At 36.5% G+C, this 24,844-nt stretch overlaps 1 protein-coding gene across 3 annotated transcripts in view; it reads left to right on the forward strand.

Annotated features, from left to right (window-relative positions):
* Positions 1-824: 824 nt before the first annotated feature.
* The window catches only part of LOC107852803 (OVARIAN TUMOR DOMAIN-containing deubiquitinating enzyme 11), a 38,709-nt gene continuing 14,689 nt past the window's right edge, over positions 825-24,844 (forward strand). Inside the window, exons 1-7 of one of the 3 annotated variants that reach the window (XM_047413119.1) lie at positions 825-1,381; positions 1,801-2,017; positions 2,344-2,417; positions 2,755-2,809; positions 2,898-2,972; positions 6,698-6,771; positions 6,853-6,901. In XM_047413119.1, the coding sequence (XP_047269075.1) occupies positions 1,838-2,017; positions 2,344-2,417; positions 2,755-2,809; positions 2,898-2,972; positions 6,698-6,771; positions 6,853-6,901 (507 nt within the window). In that variant the 5' untranslated portion in view covers positions 825-1,381; positions 1,801-1,837. Of the gene's footprint in view, positions 1,586-1,800; positions 2,018-2,343; positions 2,418-2,754; positions 2,810-2,897; positions 2,973-6,697; positions 6,772-6,852; positions 6,902-24,844 lie in introns of all 3 variants that reach the window. The other 2 variants (XM_047413120.1, XM_016697847.2) reach the window with 2 other exon arrangements.

Here is a 24,844-nt window from a genome sequence, read left to right on the forward strand (position 1 = left end):
AGCAGCTAAACATATAATCTGTCTAGAGCATGAGCAAAATTATGTTTATATAACAATATATTATTTTGAACTAGTATGCTTTACCTTAAACTTTAATTATGTTCTTATGTCTTGTCTTATAATGGGATTTTAATCCAAGTATGGGGTGTCTATTTACTGTTCAAGTGTTTTTCGGAACCGATTAATCTCCGGTGAAGACGTTGGTTAGCCTGAAAGTAGGTCGTAAAGCTTAGGAAAAGCACGTTAGACCTTGTTGGTGGTCCCGTCACTGAGAAAACACTTAGCTGTCTATAGAGTAATGCCATTAAAACTTGTTAGGATTCCATAAGCCATAGATGTATCTACATAATTAGTTTTCGTTATTTCATACTAGACTCTTTAATATGCTTGCTAGTATAAACATGTATATTTGCTCTATCAGCCTCTAGACAGTTTGTTTAAATGATGAATAGTCATGTTAAAAACACCGTTAACTTATCTTCTCAAGCTACTCCGATTGCTACAATTGAAAATGATCTTCAAAACTGGAGTATTCCAGAAGAATCTTTCAATACTATTTAAAAGAATTAAAAATATAAATAGTGACTACTCAATGAATTTTACCTAGTATCTTACATAATATTTTAATCATATAGAATTAAATGGCAAATATTAAAATTTCTAATCATAAATATAAAAATTGCACCCATCATGAAATGTTCAAATACTTGTTATAGCTATTCGAAATTAATTGCACAACATTATCCAAATTCATAGCGATAATATTTTTAAGTGAATTTTATATATTATTAATTTTTGATATATAGCTTTTTGATATTGTTCAACTTATTAAATTTTCATATGAATTTAGATGAATGTTGATGTTAATTAAGATAATGTAATCAATGAATTCAAATGTCTGACAATGTATTGGTGTTAAAAATATTATAAATCATCGTAGAATTATGTACTTTATATAATAATATGTTAGAAGTGCGAATGGATTATCATATTTATTATTTCAAATTGAAAAAGAAAATTTAACAAAAAATCAATTGCCGTGATCCTATTAGGACTGGATTGGGCCATACATTTTAAGGCCTGAAGGATCAACCCGTCCTGACCTATTAAATTCTTTGGCCCATAAGTATTGGACTGAATTGAATTGGACCAGCTCATTTTTTGACAGTTATGCCACCAAATGACAGTTCAAGGTATTTCATGTAACCATAAAAAAGATACCATAAAATACAATAACTTTTAGAAAACAATCAAACATATTCCCGTACCATCCCGAAACCACCATCCAAACAGGCACAAAGGAGACCCGCTTAAATTCATGAATGGTGCAGCGTCTTCCTTTTTGAAGAGTAAAATGATAGACAAATTTTAGTTTGAGGAGGTAACATCTTTTCTTACTAAAATGGTGAATGACTTGTAATCCAAGTGTTCCGACCTCACAACTCACGAGACTCCCCTACCCAACTAACTCTTCGCTTCCACTACTAGCCCACCCCTCTCCCTTTTCTTGAATCAAAATCAAATCCCATCATTGCTTTCTTTTTCTTGTAATCAAATCTACCCTTTTCCTTCACTGGGCCAAAAGGTACTTCATATGTGTTCTTTTATGGTTCTTGATTATGGGTCTTTTATCTGATTAAAGAGCTTTTAGATCCAAAATAGATACATTGTTATTCCCCACTGCAATTCTTTTTCTTCATACGGACCTCGCAAAGAATACTAGATTTCCCTTTTCGTTTTTTTTTTTTCTTTATGTATCACTACTAATTTTGTATAGGAATTATTTCTTTTGCTGTATAGGTCTATACTTGTATCTGGAGTTGTTGTTGATCGTAATATGACTGAACATTATGGCAACTCAAGAGAAAGTTCGAGTTCTGCGTCTAGCTTGAATAGCAGTTTACAAGTTACTGAGGATGATCATGCCATTGCCAAAATATTGGCTGAAGAAGAAGAAATTGCTTCGAGGTATGGGGGAAAGCTTGCGAAGAGACTCTCTCATTTGGACTCCATCCCGGTACTTTCATAAATTTACTTGTACTAGACAGAATTTTGAGACTTATAAGAAAATGTTCTATGTACATGAAGTTCTTTGTCAATATTGTAATGTTGTAAGTTATCAAGAATTTGCTTGTTTTGTAAATTTAAAGTTTCGTTTATCGTCTATAGAATTATGTTATAATGAGTTTTCATCCCAGGTTCGTGATAAAAAAAGTATGTTATAATGAGTTTCTGTACACAGTTGCATTGATGTGAACAGTCATTCAGTGCATGCTTTAATTCTTGGAATGATCATATGCTACCAGCCATCATATTCCGCTTATTATTTTACTATATTTTCAGCACACTCCAAGGGTTATTGGGCAGATCCCCGATCCTAATGATGCCACACTTGACCACGGGAGGCTGTCTAGCAGGTTGTGTATCACTTTACTTAATGTGTCAGAGCCCCACAGTTTTTAGGGTGTTACTCTCAATATATCGTTCTCCTGGGGATAGTTAAAAGTACTTATTTGTGATCTGTAGGTGAGTAGGAAAGAGAGGTGCATGATCTCGCGAATTACTTCTGTATAAATTCAGAAATTATATGTAAGAACCATAGCATTTCGCGATTCATCATAATTTATGGAAGAAAGCCATAAATTGTTAAAAGAGTAAAAATGTTACTACTTTTTATCTCTATACTATTCTGGTACTGTAAGTAAGGAATATGTTTCATGTTAATGCATCTAGTTAATGTTATCTATCATTCAGGTTGGCAGCATATGGACTTGCTGAATTTCAAATTCAAGGAGATGGGAATTGCCAGGTTAGTCTACTTTAACTAGTCTACAAGCCATTGCTGCACTTGGCAGACGTGTGCTATTTGTGACTATTTCCTTCGACTTATTGGACAGTTTCGAGCCCTTGCAGATCAGTTGTATCATAATCCGGAGTATCATAAGCATGTGAGAAAGGAGGTTGTCAAACAGGTACGGGTGTATTAAATTTTCTTTTCATATCTGTTGTAAACTAAGATGTTACCAAAGATACTATCATTTTGTTCAAGGATCATTTTTCTCTAGGATCATCACATATTCCAGCTTACATTCTCTTCATGTGATTTTTGTAAGATTATTAGTTTTAACCATCAAAACAGATACAATTGCTGCTTTGAGGGTTATGTACCTGAAGTATAATTCGCAGCGCAATAATGTTGTAGCTTTTTTGCTCTTTGTAATCTCAAGTTTGAATTAAACACCACAGACTATTTTTATCACAATTATCTACCACAAGCATAAGGGCGGCTGAAATTCGGACAATGGCAGTTTCACCAGGGTGCAGTTTCTGATTATTAATCATATTTCAGTCGTCATATTTTTGTGATTTATCTGCAAACTCAAAGCTTTACTCGAATGAGGAAGTGTTGAGATTTTCAAGATTCTTTACGAATCTTGTGTTTGATAGCAGTACCCAAATAAAAAGAAAGGTTGAGCTGTACCCAAGGAAGAGATGAAATAACAGGTAATAACATTGTCATTGTTGGTGTTCATGGACTTGGTTTAGTAGAAATTAATAAAATCTTTCCTTGTTCAATTCCATGTCAAAATGTCCGAGGTTAACAAAACATAGCGATTGTATCAACTTGTAGCAATTTAAAAGTGTTTTATCATGACCCAAAATTCACAAGGGTCTTGAATGACACCTACACTCTCCCCTTGGTAGGTAAGCCAAACCACCAACCAAACAAACTTTGAAGATAAAGTAATTAAATGCATAAATAAAACAAGTATAAGTTTAAACCATAAGAATCATATCCTCAAGTGAAGGAAGTTACAAAATACAACCCCTACGACTCGGTTTCATGCACACAAGAGCTTCTAAGAAAACATAATTTTGTTTAACATCGGAACAACAACAACAACAACGACATACCCAGTTTATTCCCACAAACTGGGTCTAGGAGGGGTAAAGTGTACGCATTCCATACCACTACCTCATTTGAAGTAAAGACTGTTTCCGATAGATCCCCGGCTTAGGACAGGTAACAGTATCGAAAACAGTAAACTTAAAAGCAAACGACAAAAAAGGATATCACACCGCTAGACAATAAAGGAAACAAGACACCCACAAGGTAATACTATAAACTACAACAACAACAACAACATACCCAGTTTATTCCCACATAGTGGGGCCTGGGGAAGGTAGAGTGTACGCAGACCATACCACTACCTCAGGTGAAGTAGAGAGGCTGTTTCCGATAGACCCCCGGCTTAGAACCGATAACAGTATAACAAACACAAAAGCTAAGTGCAAAATAAACTAACACCGCTAGCAGCAAGATAATACTACAACCACAAGATAAAAATAAAAACTATCTAACCGAAATCATAGACATCACACAACACCACGAATAAAAACTGCAGACACAAAAGAACGCTTCCTTCTATTTACCGACACACTCCCACACCCTAGCCCTCTACCCTAATCCGCGTCCTCCATACCTTCCTATATACTATAAACTAGCTATACAAAAATCATAGGCATCACCAAAACACCACGAACAAGAGACTACAAGAAAATATAGGTACATGATACAAACAAAGCACTCTTTCCTACTATGACGGACATATTCCTACCTATTAACCCTCTACCCTCCGTGTCCTTCACTCCTTCATATCAAGGGTCATGCCCTCCGTAAGCTGTAACTGCTCCATGTCATGCCTAATCACCTCTCTCCAATATTTCTTCGGCCTACCTCTACCCCGCCTAAAACCATCCATAACCAGCCTCTCACACCTCCATACTGGAACATCCGTGCCCCTTCTCATCACATGTGCGAACTATCGCAACCTTACTTCCCGCATCTTGTCCTCCACGAAAGCCACTCCTACCTTCTCCCGAACATTCTCAATTTTAACCCTATCCCTCCTGATAAGTCCACACATCCATCGCAACATCCTCCGCCACCTTTAACTTTTGGATGTGGGAGTGCTTAACTAGCCAACCCTCCGCTCCATACAATGTAACCGGTCGGACTGCCACTTTGTAGAACTTACCTTTAAGCTTAGGAGACATCTTCTTATCACATAAGACAGACTCCTTAAGTGAGCCTCCATTTCAACCACCCTGCACCAATACGGTGCGTGACATCCTCGTCAGTCTCACCATTTTCTTGAATCATAAACCCAAGATACTTGAAACTCTACCTCTTCTGAATGGCCTGTGAATCCAGCTTCATGCGACAAATCACTAAACTTACATTCCAAGTACTCCATCTCAGTCCCGCTGAACCTAATTTCTTTAGACTCAAGGGTCTGTCTCCAAATCTCTAACTTATCATTAACTCCTCCCCGAGTCTTGTCAATTAATGCAACATCATCAACAAATAGCATACACCAAAGCACCTCTCCTTGAATATGCCACGTCTAAACATCCATCGCCTAGGCAAACAAAAACGGTCTAAGAGTTGATCCCTTGTGCAACCTATTCAAAACAGAAAAATGCTCCTAAGCTCTTCCAACCATCCGCACACGAGTTTTCACGCCGACGTGCATGTCCTGAATCGACCTAGTGTACGCCACAGGCACCCCTCTAGTCTCCAAGCACCTCCACAGAATCTCCTTTGTCATACATTCTCAAGATTAATGAACACCATGTGCAAGTCCTTCTTCCTCTCCCTAAACTGCTCCTACTAATCTCCTCATGAGGTGATGACTCAGTAGTCGAGCGACCTGGCATGGAACCGAACTGATTCTCAGAAATAGTCACGATCCTCCTCAACCTCAACTCTACCGCCCTTTCCCAAACCTTCATAGTCTGACTCAACAACTTGATACCCCTATAGTTGTTGCAACTCTGAATGTCCCCCTTGTTCTTATAAATAAATATTGAAAATACATAAATAAAGGTACTAGGTATTCTTCTAAGCTTAAACTTATAGATCATTTCGATCCCAAAAGATAGGATATCAACCTTTGCCAAAGTAAAATTTGGGAATAGGAACGATGCCAAAGTAAAATCTGGGAATAGGAACAATGTCAACCCTATTAAATCCAGATTTAGCTACTACTTTGTTATTGTTGTCTTACTGCTGTGCACTTACCTGTTTGGTTTCGACATTCTTTCTAGTTTAACAATCAACTTTTCATCCTTTAGAGTATAACACATGAATATTTTATTTTATACATGAAAATCTGTGCTACTATTAGATCAAACTATTGTGCATTGGATTGGATAATGTCCAGTGACTTACAAGTTGTTAAGTCAATTAGTGTTAGAGCAATCATATTTGACAATATTTCTGTTTTTTTTTCTTTTTAAAAAAATTATTTTTGACAGTATTTCATGGTTAGTATGGGGTTTTCTTTTCTCTTTGAGTTTTCCTTGCGTTCCTCTTTCGAAGGATGGCTACTTATTCACAAAGTTGATACTGAAAAACCTTTTTTTTTCATTATAATTCAGTATATTTTTTAGGACGTTTATGAGGCTGACCTAATGGCTTGAAATGGTGCCTCATCGATATGATCATTTGTGATTCCAAATCACATTTAAGCGCTATATCTATATAATTTATATGTGCTTATCCTGGTTTCTGCCTCTCTACCTTCACAAGGTAGGGTAAGGTCTCATACATACCACCTTCCCCAGAACCCACTTGTGGGATTACACTGGGTATGTCGTTGTTGTTCTTATTCTGGTTTCTAACTTGTTTCAGCTTAAGCATTTCAGAAAGTTTTATGAAAGTTATGTTCCCATGAAATACAAAAGCTACCTGAAGAAGATGAAGAGGTGAAATCTGGTTTCGATCTATAGACTTACATGAAGAAGACCTGACATGACCATTAACTAGGTATTTCTTGTTCAAGCCAGGTTGGGGGAATGGGGAGATCATATCACTCTCCAAGCAGCGGCAGATCGAGTAAGTGAGAAATTCTCTTTGCTTTCTCAACTTGCTTTAGTGGCATAACGCAATACATGTGTAAGCAGGTAAAGATCATTGTTAGACATCTTCTTAAAACTAAAATTATGCTCTGTTATAAGTAGGATGTGATACCTGTCCAAAGTTTTAACTTGTAAAGGCTTTTTATATTCCCTATTGACAACATGGACTTGAAACTTTCAAAGGAAATTCTATCAGATGAGCAAAAACATAGTTTTGTTATAACAATGAAATCCTCTTAGACGAGCGAAAAAGAATTCAGTAAGTTTTCTGATTAAACTTGCCAAGTTCAAGAAAAAAGTTTTCTGATTAAACTTTCGGTAAGGATGGATCCTGTTGGATGGGCAAAAATGAATTCCAATAATTCTCTAAACTAGGAATGGAACCAAGGTGCAACTCTGTTATCAAAGCATAACAGTGAGTGACTAGTCTTAATTGTGAGAACTATGGACTAATGGATTTATGCTACCACATGCCGGTAGAAGTTACATTCACAATCCATAATGGTCGCCTCTTATGATATTGCCAGTGATCTAGATTAAATTTGATGAAGATATTAGGGTTTATATAGGCAGATACTGTGATATACATCCTACATCAGATATAGTGGTGTACGTGGTGTGATTCAATTTTCTTATTAAAAAGAAATCTACTATTTTGTCTTGTTAAAGCTATAACCCAGTCTGCTGATTTCTGTTACTGCCTGTTGTTCCTTTGCTTAGACTATCACATTATTTTGCTGTTGTTACTGTTCTTTTTTCCTGAATGCTATGCAATGAGTTATCTATTATTTGCTATGTCCGCTTTGCTTTTGTATTTTCTTTTCTTTTTAAAACTGCTATGTGTGCGTTACTTGAGCTGCGGGTCTTTCAGAAACAGTCTCTCTTTGGTATTGAATGACTAGCCGTCATAGTGAACTGTTGTTTCTTGTTTGTGATTCATCAAACCCATATTGATCTTTTTAACATTTTGAGCTTCTTGTTTTGCTTGTTCTGTTCTATTTGAAAATTTCTATCAACGACTCTTACACACTCGATGTGAAAGTCTTTTGATATCTCAATTTCCAAATCAGAAGACATGCACACACAACTTTTAGGCAGACGAGTCAAAATACCTATAGACTATTCGAAATTAGGTCAACCTGACCCCATTATATTTTAGCTCAAAAAGGCCTTCACTATTATGCTTTTGGCTAAAAATTGCTCTCCAATTTGCCAAATAGCTAAAAAATATGCTTCCTACAAACAGTTGTCTAAAACAAGGAAGAATAGGTCAAGTTTGCCCTTGAACTATTCAGAATGGGAGCTTTTTTTTTTTGGGTGGGGGGGGGGGGGGGGGTGGGGGGGGTATTTGAATAATTATCAACAATCAACATAAGCATCACACGAAAATGGGGAAGAGAACCCAAGCTTATAACATGAAATTCTTACGTTAATCTTTGGAAGAAGGGAGTGGTGGCACCTTGGCTGCCAACACATATGACTCTCTACAGTTCATTCCCCTTGAAGAATTCTTTGATATACTCATAAACTCGAAGAAACCTTAAGAAGAACCCTAGTTGGAAAGGGAGCGGCTGCCCAACTTTGGGAGAGAGATTTTTAAGTTTGTGGAAATGTTTTCCAAGTGCAAAATTTTAATTTGAGCAGCATATACATGTATGTATATAACCCTTATGGGTTGGGGCAGATGGGTCACGGGTTGTCCCATGACTGCCTCACCTCTTAGGCCCATTCTGTCTTTTATCTCTTTTGCTTAGTTATTCTAAGCTAAGTAATTTTAAGAAGGTGCACCTACTTGTCCTTTGCCTGATCTTAACTCTCTTTAATATAACCAAAGTATGTATGTATATATATATATATATATATAAAAGTAGATGCATCACTTACTTGGCTTTTGTTATCTCTTTTCCCCTTTAATATAACCCACTTGTTTTAAGTAGGTGTATCACCTACTTAGACTAGTAGGTGATTAATTTTCTTCGCACGTGGGCCGTCGTTAATCAAGTCAATCGTAAAACAAGTAGCTCAAATAACTAAGACGTTCCAACAGGTTAGTGCAATACTTTGTTCCTTAATCATATTTCTTCAAAAAGCCCTTGAGGTAGTGATAAGATTTGCGTACATTCTACCCTTCCAGATCCCATTTGTAGGACTATCGTGGGTTGTGTTGTTGTTGTATACTTGTACACTTAGCTTCTTAGGCTAAATATACCTCAAATCTTTTGAGTTCAAGTAATTTTATTGGCATTAACTTAGTCATACATGTGCTAGTAGTTATGTGGTATTACATTTATCTATTTTTACCATTGGTAGGCATAATCTGTATGACATAGAGTAGAGTACGACCTAAACTCATCTTCTTATGACTTAACTCTGCCGTATGATTTAGATCATGAAAAAGGGGTTACAGTTCCTAAATGTCCATGCAACCCCTAATTTTATAAAGGCCGAATACATTGTCAGGCCCCTCAACTTGACGTCATCTTTCACTTTGGCACCTCAAGTGGACGTTGTTCACTTTTGGCACCTCAAGTAGTGTATGGATGTGTCATTTTGACGCTTTTTGCACAATCCGCAAAAATATATTGGATGCGTGTATTACACGCGCGATGATGTGTAAATTGATTAATATGACGTGTAAAGTGACCAATAATAATAGGACATTTGCCATTTTTTATCCAAATAATTTTAAATAATTAATTTTTTTTACAAATAATCACCCACCTCCCTCTAACCCACCCACCCCCGCCAGTCCTTTTCTTCAAATACCCCACCCCCGCCCCCACCCCAACCCTCAATCATCTTCTTCTCCCTTTCTCTTCTTCAAACACCACACTCTTCAATCATCTTCTTTCCCCCTTCTGCAACCCCCCCCCCAATCTTCTTAAAAAACCCCACCCTACCCCCCTTTTCCATTTTTCAAATTTTCTTAATCGATTTTACTTCAATTTTTAGTTTTTTTCATTAATTTTGTTTGGTTGTCAATTTTTCTTCACGGATTTAGCTCCATTTTTCTTCATCGATTTTGTTCGATTTTCAGTTTTTCTTCATTGATGTTGCTTGATTTTCAGTTTTTATTCATCAATTTTGCCCTTAATGATTAAAAAAAATGGTGTTTATTATCTAATCTTCACAAACCCCTAAATGCGTATATAATTTTTAAATTTCTCTCAACAATTTTTACCATTAAATAAGATTGACAAAAATGGTGGATAAAAATGAGAAAGAAGTATAAATTAATGTGGGGTTAGTTAATATACTGTTTTTGGCAGGACGAACCCTTCAATGTGTATCTAATTTTTAAATCTCTCTCAATAATTTCCACCATTAAATTGACAAAAATGATGGATAAAAATGTGGAAAAAGATATAAATTAATAGAGATGAGTTAATATATTGTTTGTGAGCCAACTTGGGCGTCACATCAACCAAAAAAAGGCTTTCACACGCCTTCATGTAGGTGTAATACACGCACCATGCCAACTCTGCAGAAAGTGCCAAAACGACACATTCGTACGCTACTTGAGGTGCCAAAAGTGAACATCGTCCACTTGATGTGCCAAAGTGAAAGATGTCGCCAAATTGAGGGGTCTGGCGATGTATTCTGCCTTTCATAAATGTGACATGCAACACATTCATAAGTAAGGTTCTACTTGAGACAACTTTAGAAACTCCCTGAGATACTTGAACCTACTGCTATGATATAAAATTACTTGAACGTGTACGGCTAAGTTACTTGAACTTATTTGTTGTTGTTGTTGTTGTTGTTGTATATTGGAAAAACCTTGGTTCCTAAAAACTGCCATGAATGCTTTTTGCCTGTCTCTCCCATTTAGACAAGTATTGTCCATTTTTGAGTTTCTTCCCGTATTCCTCAAATTCATCTATCTCTAATACAAGTCGTTATCCAAAAACTCTGAGGATGGTTGATGTGCATTTATTCTTAGAATATATTGCCGCTGACATTCCTTGGAGCTAGATGTGTTTTTATGGAGATCCTTGCCCTAACCCGTTGAGACCACCTAATTCTTCCAAGGTGTGGGAGTCAACTCGAAATTGCTAAAGTGGAAAACATTAATTGTAGAATCCCAAAACAGAATTGATGCCTCGATTAAACCTTTGTCTGGACTGAATCTCATAATGTCTGTAAGGAATTTGGGATGTTTGAATATCAAATAGACCCATGTTGCTCCACCAGGACATGAGCATTAATGGGGTTTTGTCTGTGATCAGAGGTGTTAGGGGTTCATTAACCTCTTCAATGGCCTCAACTCTCGGGCTCTTGTCACACCTCATTGGCTTCAGTTTACCCGATCGGGGAAAGAACTTGAGATTAAGACCATGTGTGACTAAATTGTCACAAAATCTATAACCCTTCGAAAAGGTTTAAGAACAAGTAGAGTTGCCAAAATTAGACTCTCGTTGAAAAAGACTCCCACTTTGTCAGTAGTTAGAGCGAATGCTCATCAACCATCTTTGTTTGAAGTGCTTGATAACAGGTGGGTTTCTTAAGAATTCTTGTATTTGATATATGGAAAAACTCCTACCTTGTCAACTCTTTTTTTGTGAGAGTCTAATTTTGGCAACTCTACTTGTCCTTGCACCTTTCGAAAGGATTATAGATTTTATGGTAACCAAGTCGAACATGGTCTTAATCTCAAGTTCTTTCCCTGATTAGGTAAAGTGAAGCCAATGAGGTGTAACTAGAGGCCGAGAGGTGAGGATGTTGAAGAGGTTAATGAACCCCTAACACTTCTGATCATAGACAAAATCCCACTGATACTCCTATCTTGGTGGAACGACATGGTCTATTTGGGCACATCACAATATTTCAAACATCTCAAATTCCTCAAATACATTATGAGATTCAGTCCAGATAGTGGTTTAATTAAGGCATTAATTTCATTTTGGGATTCTACAAATAATGTCTTCTGCTGTAGCGATTTTGAGTTGTCTCCCACCTTTGAAGAATTAAGTGGTCTCAAGGGGTTAAACAGGGATCTCCATAAAACACCTCTAGCTCCAAGGAATGTCAATGGAAATAAGTTCTTGGAACAAATGCGCATCAACCATCCTCATATGGAGTGTTTAGATAACGAGTGAGTTTCTTTGGAGTTCTTATATTCAAGATATGGAAAGAAAGAAGGATTTGAGGAATATGGGTAGAAACTCAAAACTGGACAAAACTTCCCTACTTGGGTAAGACATAGGCAAGAAGCACTCATGGTAGCATTCTTGGGAATCATTGTTTGTCCAAGAGAAAAGATATCATTAAAGTTGTCTCAAATTTTCAAAAAGACACTTAAAGTTTGCCCATTAAGTGAATTACACTCGTTGGCGAGTGAGGTAAAAAAAGATTTTTTATTTATTTTAGCATTAATTGAATTAGAAATTCTATTTTCCTGGATTTACTCTATTTGTGTATTGTATATTTTCAATTCCTTCTTTGTATCCTTCTTAGACCCAAAAAACAAAATTACTACCTAATTCACAGTACTTTCACCATCCAAAGATAAATTGAGCTTCAGATTGAGTTGAGTTATTGTCGGTCTCTATTTGTGAGAAATGAACCATGTTCATGTTCCATAAAAAAATTCTACTTTTTTTTGGTTGGCTCTTTATTTAGCTGGCCTACTGGATTTCTCCTTGTTTGTGTCAGTTAATTTCAACATGACGTACAACTTGTTAGGTGAAGAAAAGAATAAATGTGGACTACAATTGATTCTTCGACTTTGATTTTTGATAGTGATTTTTAATTTGGAAAGTATATTGATTTTTTCAAGTTTAATTTTGACTTGGTGGTGATTTGGTGATAGACACGATGAAGATGATGTTGTAGTAGGTGGCTAAGTTGCTCAGACTCGGGTGCGATTATTCGAGACAGCTGTGGATCCGAGAGTCGGATTCGTCAAAATATAAATTTTAAGATTCGGGGGTGCTAATCCGAGTGTGGATATGGGTGCGTGGATTCGGCTAAAAAAAATTAAATATTATAAATATAGAGTTATAAATATATTTTAAAAATACTTTATTAAACAAACACAAGAAAGCATCCCAACTTAAGACATCAATTCAAAACTTACAAAACAAAAACAAATGTCCACTATCAAGTTAAGTTAATTACTCTTCCGTATCTTCTTCAACTTTTTCCAAATCTTCAAATTCTTCGTCAAAAACCACTCCTTCCAATTGAGGTTCATTTATTGATAGGTCGGTTAAATTATTAATTGTATCCTCAACTTCAAATTGATCTCCACCTAAATAAGTTTAATGAATACATTAAAAAGTTTTTATACAAAGAAAGAAAAAAATTATCATTCAAAATAAATAATTGAGGAACTAATACTTGATTGGTCCATTTATATATTTCTCTTTCTTGCGAGATAGCAACTGTAGATTATTATAATGTACAAACACTAAATCGTCGGTTCTTGAAGTTGCTAACTTATTCCTCTTGATGTTGTGAATCATAGAATATGTGCTCTAATTTCTTTCCCAATAGGAGGAAGAAGCCGGTTGCGTAAGCAACTTGAAAGCTAATTGTTGCAAAAGTGGAGTCGAGACACCATGATTTCCCCACCAAGAAAGAGGATCTTCATAGTCCATAGCATCAATCACACGAGGCTCACCAAAATAACCACTCATGCTACAAAATTTTCTATATTCCAATGAGACTTGTTTTATTTGATTAGAATCTTTAAAGTACCTTTGAAAGCACTTTATTCTATTCGATGCAATTTCTAAATCTTCATTTAGGAGCTACCCATTGAATTCCATTTTCTCCTTGAAGCCATGATTCATGATAGTAGTATTTGGGAACCAAAGAATGTGCCATACAATGAAAAGGGGTGTTGTTTTTGTTCCACCTAGCCACAAAAACACCATGAATGGAATAAAAAAAGTTTGATTGGCCAGAAATGTGATTTTCCCCCTTATGCTCAAAGATTATTTTTTTAACCTTCTCAATTATTGAGTCCCACATATCATAAATGAGATGTACTTTCGGACCATCTAAATTGGCATCGCTAAGCATATCTACAATAGGTTTCGTAAACTTCAAAACTAGTCAATACTATCCCACTTCTCATCATTCATTATAAAGGATTTTATTTCACGAGTTTTGGCTTTAATTCCCTTATCTCCTTATAATTCTTCCATTCATCATCCATGACCATCTTCTCTAATGAAGATTTCACTTTGCGAATACAAGTCGTCATGATAACATATGAGGCAAATCTTGTTTCACCAACTTTCAATAAACACAAATCTAAATGTTTTTGAAAAATCGCATGTGCCATGTCATGATTCATAACAAAGTTTTTCAAATTGCTCACTTCACTAAGTAACTCTGAGATCCATTGGCAATTAGCAAAGTGAGATGATTTATCAGACGGTTGACACATAATTTTGGAGTTCAAAATATATGAGGATATTTTTCCTCCACTATAGTACCAGCAAGTTTCATATTACTTGCGTTATATGTAATAACTTGAACAACATTATTTGGACCTACTTTCTCTATTGCTTCAATAAACAAACTAGCAATATATTCTCCATTCTTCGTGCACCCGCTAGAATTTATTGAATTTAAAAACATTGGACCCCCACTAGATGATGCCAATATATTGATCAAAGGTCGTCTTTTAGTGTCAGACCATCCGTTCGAACAAATCAACAACCCTTTCTTTTTCCATGTATCTTTAATTGGTTGCAACTTTCTATTAATGTGAGTCTTTTCTTGATCCAAAAGATTTGTTCTCAACCTATAATATAATGGGGGAATATAATCGTGGATAGAATTTTCAGCTAAAAACTTTGAATAATTTTTAAAGTATGGAGAATTGGCAAAATTGAACTATAAACCTGATGCGTAGAACATTCTAGCTGCTAATTTGTCGGTAGTATTCCTCTCATGGATGCCAAAAGATTTTCCTATAGCTCCACTTTCTGAACTCTTTCTTTTTTATGTTGAAGTAAATCCACAGTGCCCTCCGGGAGAGATAAATAATCAGCTTTTTTTCTTGCATTAACTTGAACTAAAGATTCTTTCTTTTCAGCTTGTTTGTGCTCCATCTTCAAAATTCTCAATGTCTCACCTTGAACTTCGCTACATATTTGAACTCCTTGACCCGATAATCTTAAGAGATGTGCTTTAACTCTATTATATGATCCAGTAACTTGTTTATTACAATAATTACATGACCATGTTCTATTTCTCCCGCCATTGGGAGCAGTTGAAATTACTTTTACATGATTCCATGGTGGTTTATCATCAAAATCTACTCCTATACTTTTTGTTGGTCTCATAGGACCTTTTCCCTTGTGACTATCCGATGCAGAAGATGCCATATTATTTGATAAAGAATAATCAAATTTTTAAGTTAAAATTTCTTTTGACAGAGGTTTTATTTATAATGTTATTGATGAAGACAATTTTAGACTTTTCCCAATTTAAATCAATTTAATTTTCCTTGGCACATAGGGATTAGATTTATTTATTTTAGTTAATTTACTATTTTTAGTTACTTTTGTCTTTAATTTTCTTTTCAATTAGGAATAATATTAATATTAGAAACTTTTTCCCAAAATTTTAACTTACATCTGTTTACCAAATATTGACATAAATTATTTTATATCATAAAAAAATTTAACTATAAAAAATTAAAAACACAAGAACGCATGTACAGATGTACTCAACCGACCTAAAAAATCCTACCTAAAACCAAACTGTTGTATTGGTTATTTTTTTTTTAATATATAACATAATTTTAAAATTAAATAAAACTGGTGAACCGACACAACACCAACGCCGAGAAATACTTACTCCTCGCCGACGTCGAGAAATACTTACGCCGACGCCGACGCTGTCACTGTCCCGTCGCCGAGAAATAGTTATTGTATCCCCACCCAGTCATCGTCGTCGATCATCAGCATATTGACAAGGCATGCCATTTCTGTTTGTTAACCTTACAGTTCTCCGGAGTAGTCGTTCGGAATTTTTTCAAGTAAGTCATCGGCCTATCTAATTTTTTCCTCAAATTTCTTCTTAAATTTGGTCAATGATTTTGAAATTGTTTGACCGAATCGAAGACGGCAGAAGTGTCCACACCCGCCCCAGTCTCGTGTCGAGACCTGTTTGGTGGCAATACTATCGAGTTCGAGCAACATAGGTAGGTGGTGGTAATGGGGCGAAAAAGAGAAAAGGGTTAGGGTCAGAAAGATATGAATGATTGGAGAACAAGGAAAGGTTGGTCAGAGTTGTTTTCTCAAGTGGCTTTTGCTAGTAGGTGTTTGATTGGCTGAAGGAGAATTCAATGTTTTTGGGTGTAGATGGCGTCAAATCGGAATGGAGGATGTTGGTCGGTTTGGTGGCAGTGCTGGTGGATTCTTAAAAATCAAATAAAAATAAAGATTAAAAAATAACATAAATGTAACACGTGGCAAACAATAATTGGGGTGTGGTTCACACTTTCTTTCTAAAAACTGGGATTGGCCAAAAGTGGTCCATTTGTACTAGTTTAAAATTGTTTCGTGTGGTAATGGGGTCCTTGCAAACTTGAAGTGTCTTCGAAAATTTGGGACAACTTCAGTAGTGTCTGTATGTCTTTTCTCTCTGTCCAATGTGAGATGAAAAAATCAATATCCGTTTGTCCGGGATAATCATAGTTATGATGAAGAGAGAGCATTACATTATCTTGCTGATGATTCTAGCCAATATCTATCATGCCTTGGCCAAATGTGGAATTGTCCGACTATTTTGAAGGTTGTAGTGTCCTATTATAAATATGGTTTCTTGAGCACCTATATTACTGCGTTATGCGTCAACCTCCAAATTAGAGTGGACGAGCTATATTTTGAGTCATCTAGATAGATTGGAGGACACTGGAAGAAAAATGAACAAAGCGTGTTAAGGCTGGGAGATAATATCTTCTCAGGTTGATTGCATTTGAGATTACATGTTGGAACTATCATTGGCATCTTCAAAGAGGTTATATATCATATAGCTCATTTTTTATTTAGTGGGGCCGTAGAGAATTTCGGCCGTATTTGCCCCTTCAAGTTTTACTCCAGCTAGGTCATAAACAAGTGTGCTTTTGGTTTAGGGCGACACTTCGTACGGTAAGTAACGTTTGAAGATCCACATCGGGAATTAAAAACTCATAGAATTTGGGGTAGTTTTGCGCTAGCTAGGTCATAAGCAAGTGTGCCTGCAGTTTAGGGCGACACTTTGTATAGGAAGTAACATCTGAGGATCCACATCGGGAATCAAAAGCTCATAAAATTTGGGGTCGTAAATGGATTTTAGGTTTGGGTACTATGGTAGCAGATCATGATCAGGAATAAGTGGACCCTGTATACTTCCTATGGTAGATACTTAACCCCCTCGGTTGAAGGGTCAGTAAATGGTGCAGTAGATAGAAAATAGAGGTTGAGATGAGAATCAAGATAGCTCAAGGTCAAAAGACTATATCCACCATTCAAGCCTTAATTGTTGGCTTTAAAGAGTTAAAGATCTAATTGATGAGCAACAAGTAAATATTGTAGAGAAAAAAGTCGAATCGACCCATATTGAAGCCTTACTCCAAGGAAATTTTAAGTTGGCAACAACTAGGGGCACATAGCTTGCAAAACTCACCGCATCTCGTCAGCGGTAATTGCAAGAATATGATTAGAAAGTTCAGACAAATTTTGATCGGGAGAGAGCCTACTGGATTCGTGAAAGAGGAATGCTACGAGTAGAGTTAGCGTTGGCTCAAGAGTGACGTACTATGGAAATGGACGAACACCGTCCTCCCAAATCTATGCCCCTGTCATCTTCTCCACCCAAATCGCCATTCTCTTTCTCCCTTTTTATTCAATTCTTTTTCAACATCACTTTTTAAAATTTCCTTGCATTTATTCATAGGGAAAAGTAGATAAAAGATTTAAAAAAATTTCCGTCGAAGTTCCATTTTTTCCGGTAAGTGTGATATGAATTATATTTTTTCCCTAAAAATTCATTGTCATTTTTAGTAATTGAAGAAGAAGCTGAAGATAATAGGTAGGAGTTTGTGATGCTATCAAAATGAAAGGAAAAATGTGGGATTAGCATGGGTGGGGGCTAATGGTGTACTGCTAACCCTGATGCCGGTGAAATAGGAGAGGGATTCGATGGAGAAGAAGAGGGGTGTGTTTGGATTAATTGTAAAATAAATCATTTTTGTCTTTTTTATTATTTAAATAAAGGTAATTTTTGTAAAAATAATTATTTGAATTCAGTTGCCACATGACATGACTTCATTGGTCTATCTAGCGTGTGAGTTACATTCACTTTAAATTTTCAACAGATTTTCATTTCTGTCAAACAGGTACAAATTTGTTAAAATTGAAGTGTTCAATAGGTACAAGAGAGGGTTGAGGTGCCCAAGTGAATTTTCAGGACAACTTTAAGGAGTCACAAATGGCTTAAGCCTTATTTTTTTATTTTACATAAAAACTTGTGGGTTTTCCCCGAATTAGGCCAAGATCTTATTCATGTCCCAATATGATATGTAGGCTTTCCCAACAGGTTCGATCAATACTTTTTAAAAATATAATAGAGAAAAAAAGGGTACGTTGGGATGAAACATATGGACTTCCATGCTAGAATTAGGGAATTCATTTAGTTGCATACCATACTATCTGTGATTATAATATACAAAATGCTTAACACTAACCCTTTTGTTGGTTGTCACACGCAGTGAGAAAAGTTTGTTTAAAGAGAGTTGGTTTGTGGTCATACTGGTAAGTTGTCATTACTTCACAAGGTCAAAGGACAATGTTCCAATGACCCAAGCATCAACACTTGGACCCAACAGAACAAGAGGCTCAACGTGAGTCGGTCACTAAGAAAACAGGTTGCTCCAACATAGAATGATTGAGATGCTGCGGGGATGGTTAAATGAGTAACAGCCGCCTTAATCAATTCTGGTTTCCTCAACATCAATTTTGCTGTACATACATACACCCAAATGCCTCTCTCTACTATCGAAGACCCGATATAGCCACCTAGGTTTGGCCCTTAAGTCAATATACCCATCATTGTTGGAGCCTCCTTCAGTCGTCCTCCAAGGGTAGAAATCATGATTGATTTTCAGGGTATTTCAATTGAGCCACCTGTTTGTCCATTTCCACAGCCTAACTCTGCGATTGTCACAATTGAGTGGTCGTTTACGGTTGTTCCCCAACCCACAGTGGTACAAAGGCGAAGTCACGATTCATAGTTTGTTATCCGTAAAGATCAGTGCCACTCACTAGATTTCACATTCAAGGCCTCGGATCCTTGTCATCTTAGTCCATAGTTTAATATTCCTGAATGCAGAACAGGAGTAAATGAAAAGATTGTGGCAAAGTGTAAGAGATATGTAAGGATGAGGTAGCCACAAAATGGTCTCATTCAATGATTTGTGCATTTTAACCCATGTTCATTTACCCATCGGTTTTAAAACCTCAAAGTTTGAGAAATATGATGGTCACGGGGATCCTATAGCTTATTTGAAGAGATATTTTGTTTAATTGAGAGGGTTGGGTGTAACGAGGAATTACTCATGGCTTATATCAGGGAAATCTTATTGGGAACTGCCTCAGAATGGTTCATTGATCCGGAATATTGTTAACTGGCATACATGGGATAATTTGACTCGATGTTTTGTTCACAGTTCCAATACAAATTTGACATAGTGCCGAATTGCACCTCACTTGCCAGCATGAGGAAAAAGACTACTGGAATTTTTGTGAATATGCTATCAGGTAGAGGGAGCAAGCTGCTAGGTTTAAGCCACCAATGAAGGAGTCAAATATGATTGATGTTTTTCTCTAGGCACAAGAACCCGTCTACTTCCATTACTTGCTTTTAGTGGTTGGAAAAACATTCACTGAGGTTATTAAGGTTGGTGAAATAGTGTAAATGGTCTCAAATCTGGAAAGATCGTAAACCAAGCTGCTTTGAAAGCCATAACAGGTGATTCAAACTGGTTCTAGAAGTCTCGAAGGGAAGAAAAGAAATGAGGAGTAAGCTGGAAAAAAAATAAATAGAGAGAATAGAGAGCAAAGGGAGATTAAATAGAACACATGAGAGAGATTAGAAGGAAAAACGCAGAGGAGGAGCCAACAGAGAGTAAGGGCTCTTAAAGAATGCTCCAATCCACAACCATGTTAGCCCACCTAAAACCATCCTTCATTTCATCCTTTGTCCAACCACCACTGATAACTCAACAACAAAAGCACTGCAAAAAGATATGGTTAATGGCCTCTTTCTTACTATAATACCACTTTCGCTTTCCTCCGATCAATAATATTTCTTGATAGTTAGCAGTGAGTTCTTCGTTCTAGTTGGTGTGAGGTTATCAGTGAGTTCAGGTCATCGTCCACATCTCCAGTTGTGGTGGAAAAACAAAGTTAGATTCCATTTGGTGTGAATCACCGTAAAGTCCAATCCTTTTCGTTTCCCTATTTTTAGTTTAGCTTCATTGTATTGGAATATAAGTAAAAATAGGAATAGTATATGGAATCCTACTTGGAAAAGGATTGTAATGTAGTGTGTATAAACAAGGTCTCAATGTAATAATTTAGACACTACAATTCAAGTAACATTTTTCTCCTATGTTTCTCACATGGTATCAGAGTGTAGGTGAAAATAGTATCGTTTGCATCATCCCAGTGAAATCACCATCATTGTGAAGTTTTTCGGTGACCTAACTTTCCGTCAGTATTTTTCTTTTTTTCCAAAAAATCAACCCACCACTAGGTTTTAATTTTTCAGTGATGGAGCACTTTATTTTCTGGATTCCACAACTGAACACTTTTTCCTAGATTCCGACAACATATTTTCAATTTTTTTAGTCGATTTAGTCCTACGATAAAGTCTGAATCCTTAATAAGGAGATAGGAAAATCGAATGTCACAATCCATTAAGAATCGAAGAAAGAGGTCGTTTCGGACGATCTTGACCTAGATGTAGTTATTGTAAAAGGCTTGGACACACTTGTGACATATGCCATTCTTGACCTAAGTGTAGTTATTGTAATAAGCTTGGATAATTCGTGAAATATGCTATTATTTGCATGGCCGACCACCTAAAAATGCTCATGTTGCTCAGTCTAGCACCGCAGGTAATAAATGCGTGTATTTATCTGAAAAGGAATATAATGAGTATCTTCAGTATCGAGCAAGTAAGCAGATATCTCTACTGGTAGCCTCAACTGCACAATCTCCCACCTTTGGCTCATGCGTTATGGACTCCGACACTTCTAATCATATTTCTGGTGATAAATCACTTCTATCAAATATTGTTTATGCACAGTCTTTTTCAACTATTACTTTAGCCAATGGTAATCAAACGAAAGCAAAAAGAGTTGGACAAACTAATCCCCTATCCTTTTATCACTTTAAATTTTGTTCTTTATGTCTCTGGTTGTCCTTTTAATCTTGCATCGGTCAGTCGTTTGACTCGTGCCCTAAATTGTGGCACACTGTTTCTTGAGGACATTTTTATCATGCATGACCGTAGTACGGGATACACAATTGATGTAGGATTGAATTACTAGGCCTCTACTACCTTATCTCTCCTGACTCCTCCATAGCATGTCCGGTTACATATTCTCCAGACGTAATTCACAAACGTTTAGGACATCCTAGTTTGTTCTAGTTACAAAAGATGGTGTCTAGTTTGTCTAGTCTATCCGCATTAAATTGTGAGTCCTGCCAACTTGAATTACACACTCGAACTACCTTTCAACATAGTATTGAGAATTGTGCAGTCTTGCTTTTCCTTAGTTCACTCTGATATTTGGGTCCTAATAGAATAAGTTCAAGGGTTTTGTTATTTTGTTAGCTTCATTGATGATTATTCAAGTGTCATTGATGATTATTCAAGATGTACTTGGAATTTCCTAATGAAAAATTGCTTTGAATTGTTTCCTATATTCAAGAGTTATTGTGCTGAAATACAAAATCAATTTGGTGTGTCTATTCATACCTTTCGTAGTGATAATGCCTTAGAATATATGTCCTCCCAATTTTAACAATTTATTGACTCATCAAGGAATTATTCATTAGACTTCTTGTCCGTATACCCCTCAACAGAATGGAGGAGCAGAGAGGAATAATAGGCACCTCATCAAGATTGCTTCAGCCACACTCTCATTTAGTCGATCTTGATAGTCCGAATACGAGAAGTGTCTTAATCTAGACACTCTCCAAGTTGATAGGATCCAAATGAAAAAAAGGAAATACAATGGTAGGATTTGCCATCTTTCTTATTAAATAATTCAAAACCAATTGATTAGGAAAAGTCTTGTTCATGGTGGTAAGCGAGGGAGGATTTAGTAAAGGGATAATGCCGCTTTATACTAATATAGTCCCGAGTTGGTAATTAGAGTTAGAAGCTTCACAGCTTCCTCCACTCACCTCCACGGGCGAATATAGTCTACGTCACTCTTTCTTGGCTAGTCTAGTAGACTATATTCTAGGTCATTCGGAAGGGCTCCGTATAGTTTTGGGGTTATCGCATCTTGCTATTTAATTAATCGGATGCCTTCATCTTTCATTCAAAATCAAATTCCTTATTAAATATTGTTTCCTCGGTCACCCCTATACTCTCTCCCTCCCTCCCCCCCAATGTCTTTGGGAGTACATGTTTTGTTCATAATTTCACCCCAGGGAAAGATAAATTAAACCTTCGTACTCTTAAATGTGTCTTTCTTGGTTATTCTTAAGCACAAAAGGGATATTGTTGCTTCTTTCTTGATCTTTGTTGGCACCTTATGTCATCTGGTGTCACATTTCTCTCGTCTCAACCTTTACATCTTTTTCTGATCTTGATCATCTTAAAATGTCTGGGGTCTTACCTATATCAACTTTTGAGGATGCAACCGTTACTTCTATATATCTATCTATAGTGCCACCAGTCTTACCTGCATCGACTTTGGAGGAAGTTATAATACCTTCTACAACTCCCATCTACAGTGCCACCAATCTCGACTTATCATTGTTATCCACGTACAACATCAGGCTCAGATGATTCCTGTCCCGCAACTGACCTTGGACCTACTATCGACTTGTTTCCTCCGATTGCACTTTGAAAAATATGGTCTACTCATAATACTAACCCTTATTATACTATTTTAAGTTGTCATCATCTATCATCACCCCATTATGCCTTTATATCATCTTTGTCCTATGTCTCCATTCCTAAGTCCACAAAAGAAGCTCTGTCTCATCCAAGATGACGATAGGCTATGATTGACGGGCTGTTTGCTTTACATATGAGTGGTACTTGGGAGCTTATTCCTCCCCTTTCAGGTAAATGAACTGTTGGTTGTCGTTTGGTTAATACAGTGAAAGTTGGTTCGGATGGCCAAATTGGTCGGCTTAAGGCTTGCCTTGTTGGCAAGGGTTACACTATTTGTGCTTGATTATAGTGATATTTTCTTTTCTGTGGCTAAAATAACATTTGTTCGTCTTTTTCTATCCATGGCTACTATTTGACACTGGCCTCTTTTTTGGTTGGATGTTAAGAATACTTTTCTCCATGGTGACCTTGAGAAGGAAGTTTATATGGAGCAACCACATGGTTTTGTTGCTCTAGGGGAGTCTAATTTGGTGTGTCGATTTTATTGGTCACTTTATGGTCTAAACCAATCTCCTCGAGCCTGGTTTGGAAAGTTGGCGCAGTAATTTAGATGTTTGGCATGACTCATAGTGAAGCAGATTACTCTGTGTTTTATCGACATTCTGCTCTAATTTTATGTATTTATTTGGTGGTTTACGTTGATGATTTGTTATTACCGGCAATGATGAAGATGGTATCATTATTTTGAAGCAACACCTCTTTCAACATTTTTAGACTAAAGACCTTGATGAACTAAAGTATTTTTTAGGTATTGAATTCACTCGACCCAAATCAGTTATTGTTATTTGATAATGCAAGTAAGCCTTAGATGTTTTTGAGGAGACATGAATGATGGGATGTAAACCTATTGACACTCCTTTGGATCCAAATACGAAACTCCTGCTAGGACAGGGGGAGCCACTCAATGATCCCGGAAGATATAGGCATCTAGTTTGTAAGTTGAATTATTTTACAGTGACCATACCTGACATATCCTAACATATGAGTGTTGTAAGTCAGTTTGTGGATTCTCCATGTTATAGTTATTGGGATGCAGTTGTTCGCGTTGTGCGATATATTAGTCATCTCCCGGTAAAGGACTACTCTTAGAGGATCGAGGTCATGAGGTCATAAGCAGATCGTTGGATATACAGACTCTTGAACAAGATCACCTTGTGATAGATGTTCTACATCCGGATATTGTATTTTAGTAGGAGGTAATTGGTGTTCTGGAAGAGTAAGAATCAAAGTGTGGTTGCTCGATCTAGTGCAGAAGTAGAATATCATGCAATGACGGTAGCCACTTGTGAGCTAGTTTGGATAAAATAGTTGTTGAGATAGTTAAAATTTGGAGAAATCAGTGAAATGGAACTTGTGTGAGATAACTAAGCGGCTCTTCATATCCCATCAAACCTGATATTTCATGAGAGGACTTTGGATAAAATAGTTGTTGAGATAGTTAAAATTTGGAGAAATCAGTGAAATTGAACTTGTGTGTGATAACTAAGCGGCTCTTCATATTGCATCAAATTCGATATTTCATGAGAGGAATAAGCACATTCAGATTGATTGTTACTTTGTGAGAGATGCAGAGAGAGGCGGAGCACTTCTGTACTAGAAAACACAATGAGCATGGGAAATTTTATAAGTATCACAACTACTAATAATAGGAGGGAGATCTGTCCTTGTCATTCCAAAGCTGGCCATTAATGCAGGATGGTACGACATTGCAGTCAAAATTGAAAGCTTCATTAGATGCTCTAAAAATTTGGTAAAGCCGGGTCCACCAAGAGTT

The sequence above is a fragment of the Capsicum annuum genome, chromosome 5 (genome assembly GCF_002878395.1).
Source record: "Capsicum annuum cultivar UCD-10X-F1 chromosome 5, UCD10Xv1.1, whole genome shotgun sequence".
Taxonomy (NCBI): Eukaryota; Viridiplantae; Streptophyta; class Magnoliopsida; order Solanales; family Solanaceae; genus Capsicum; species Capsicum annuum.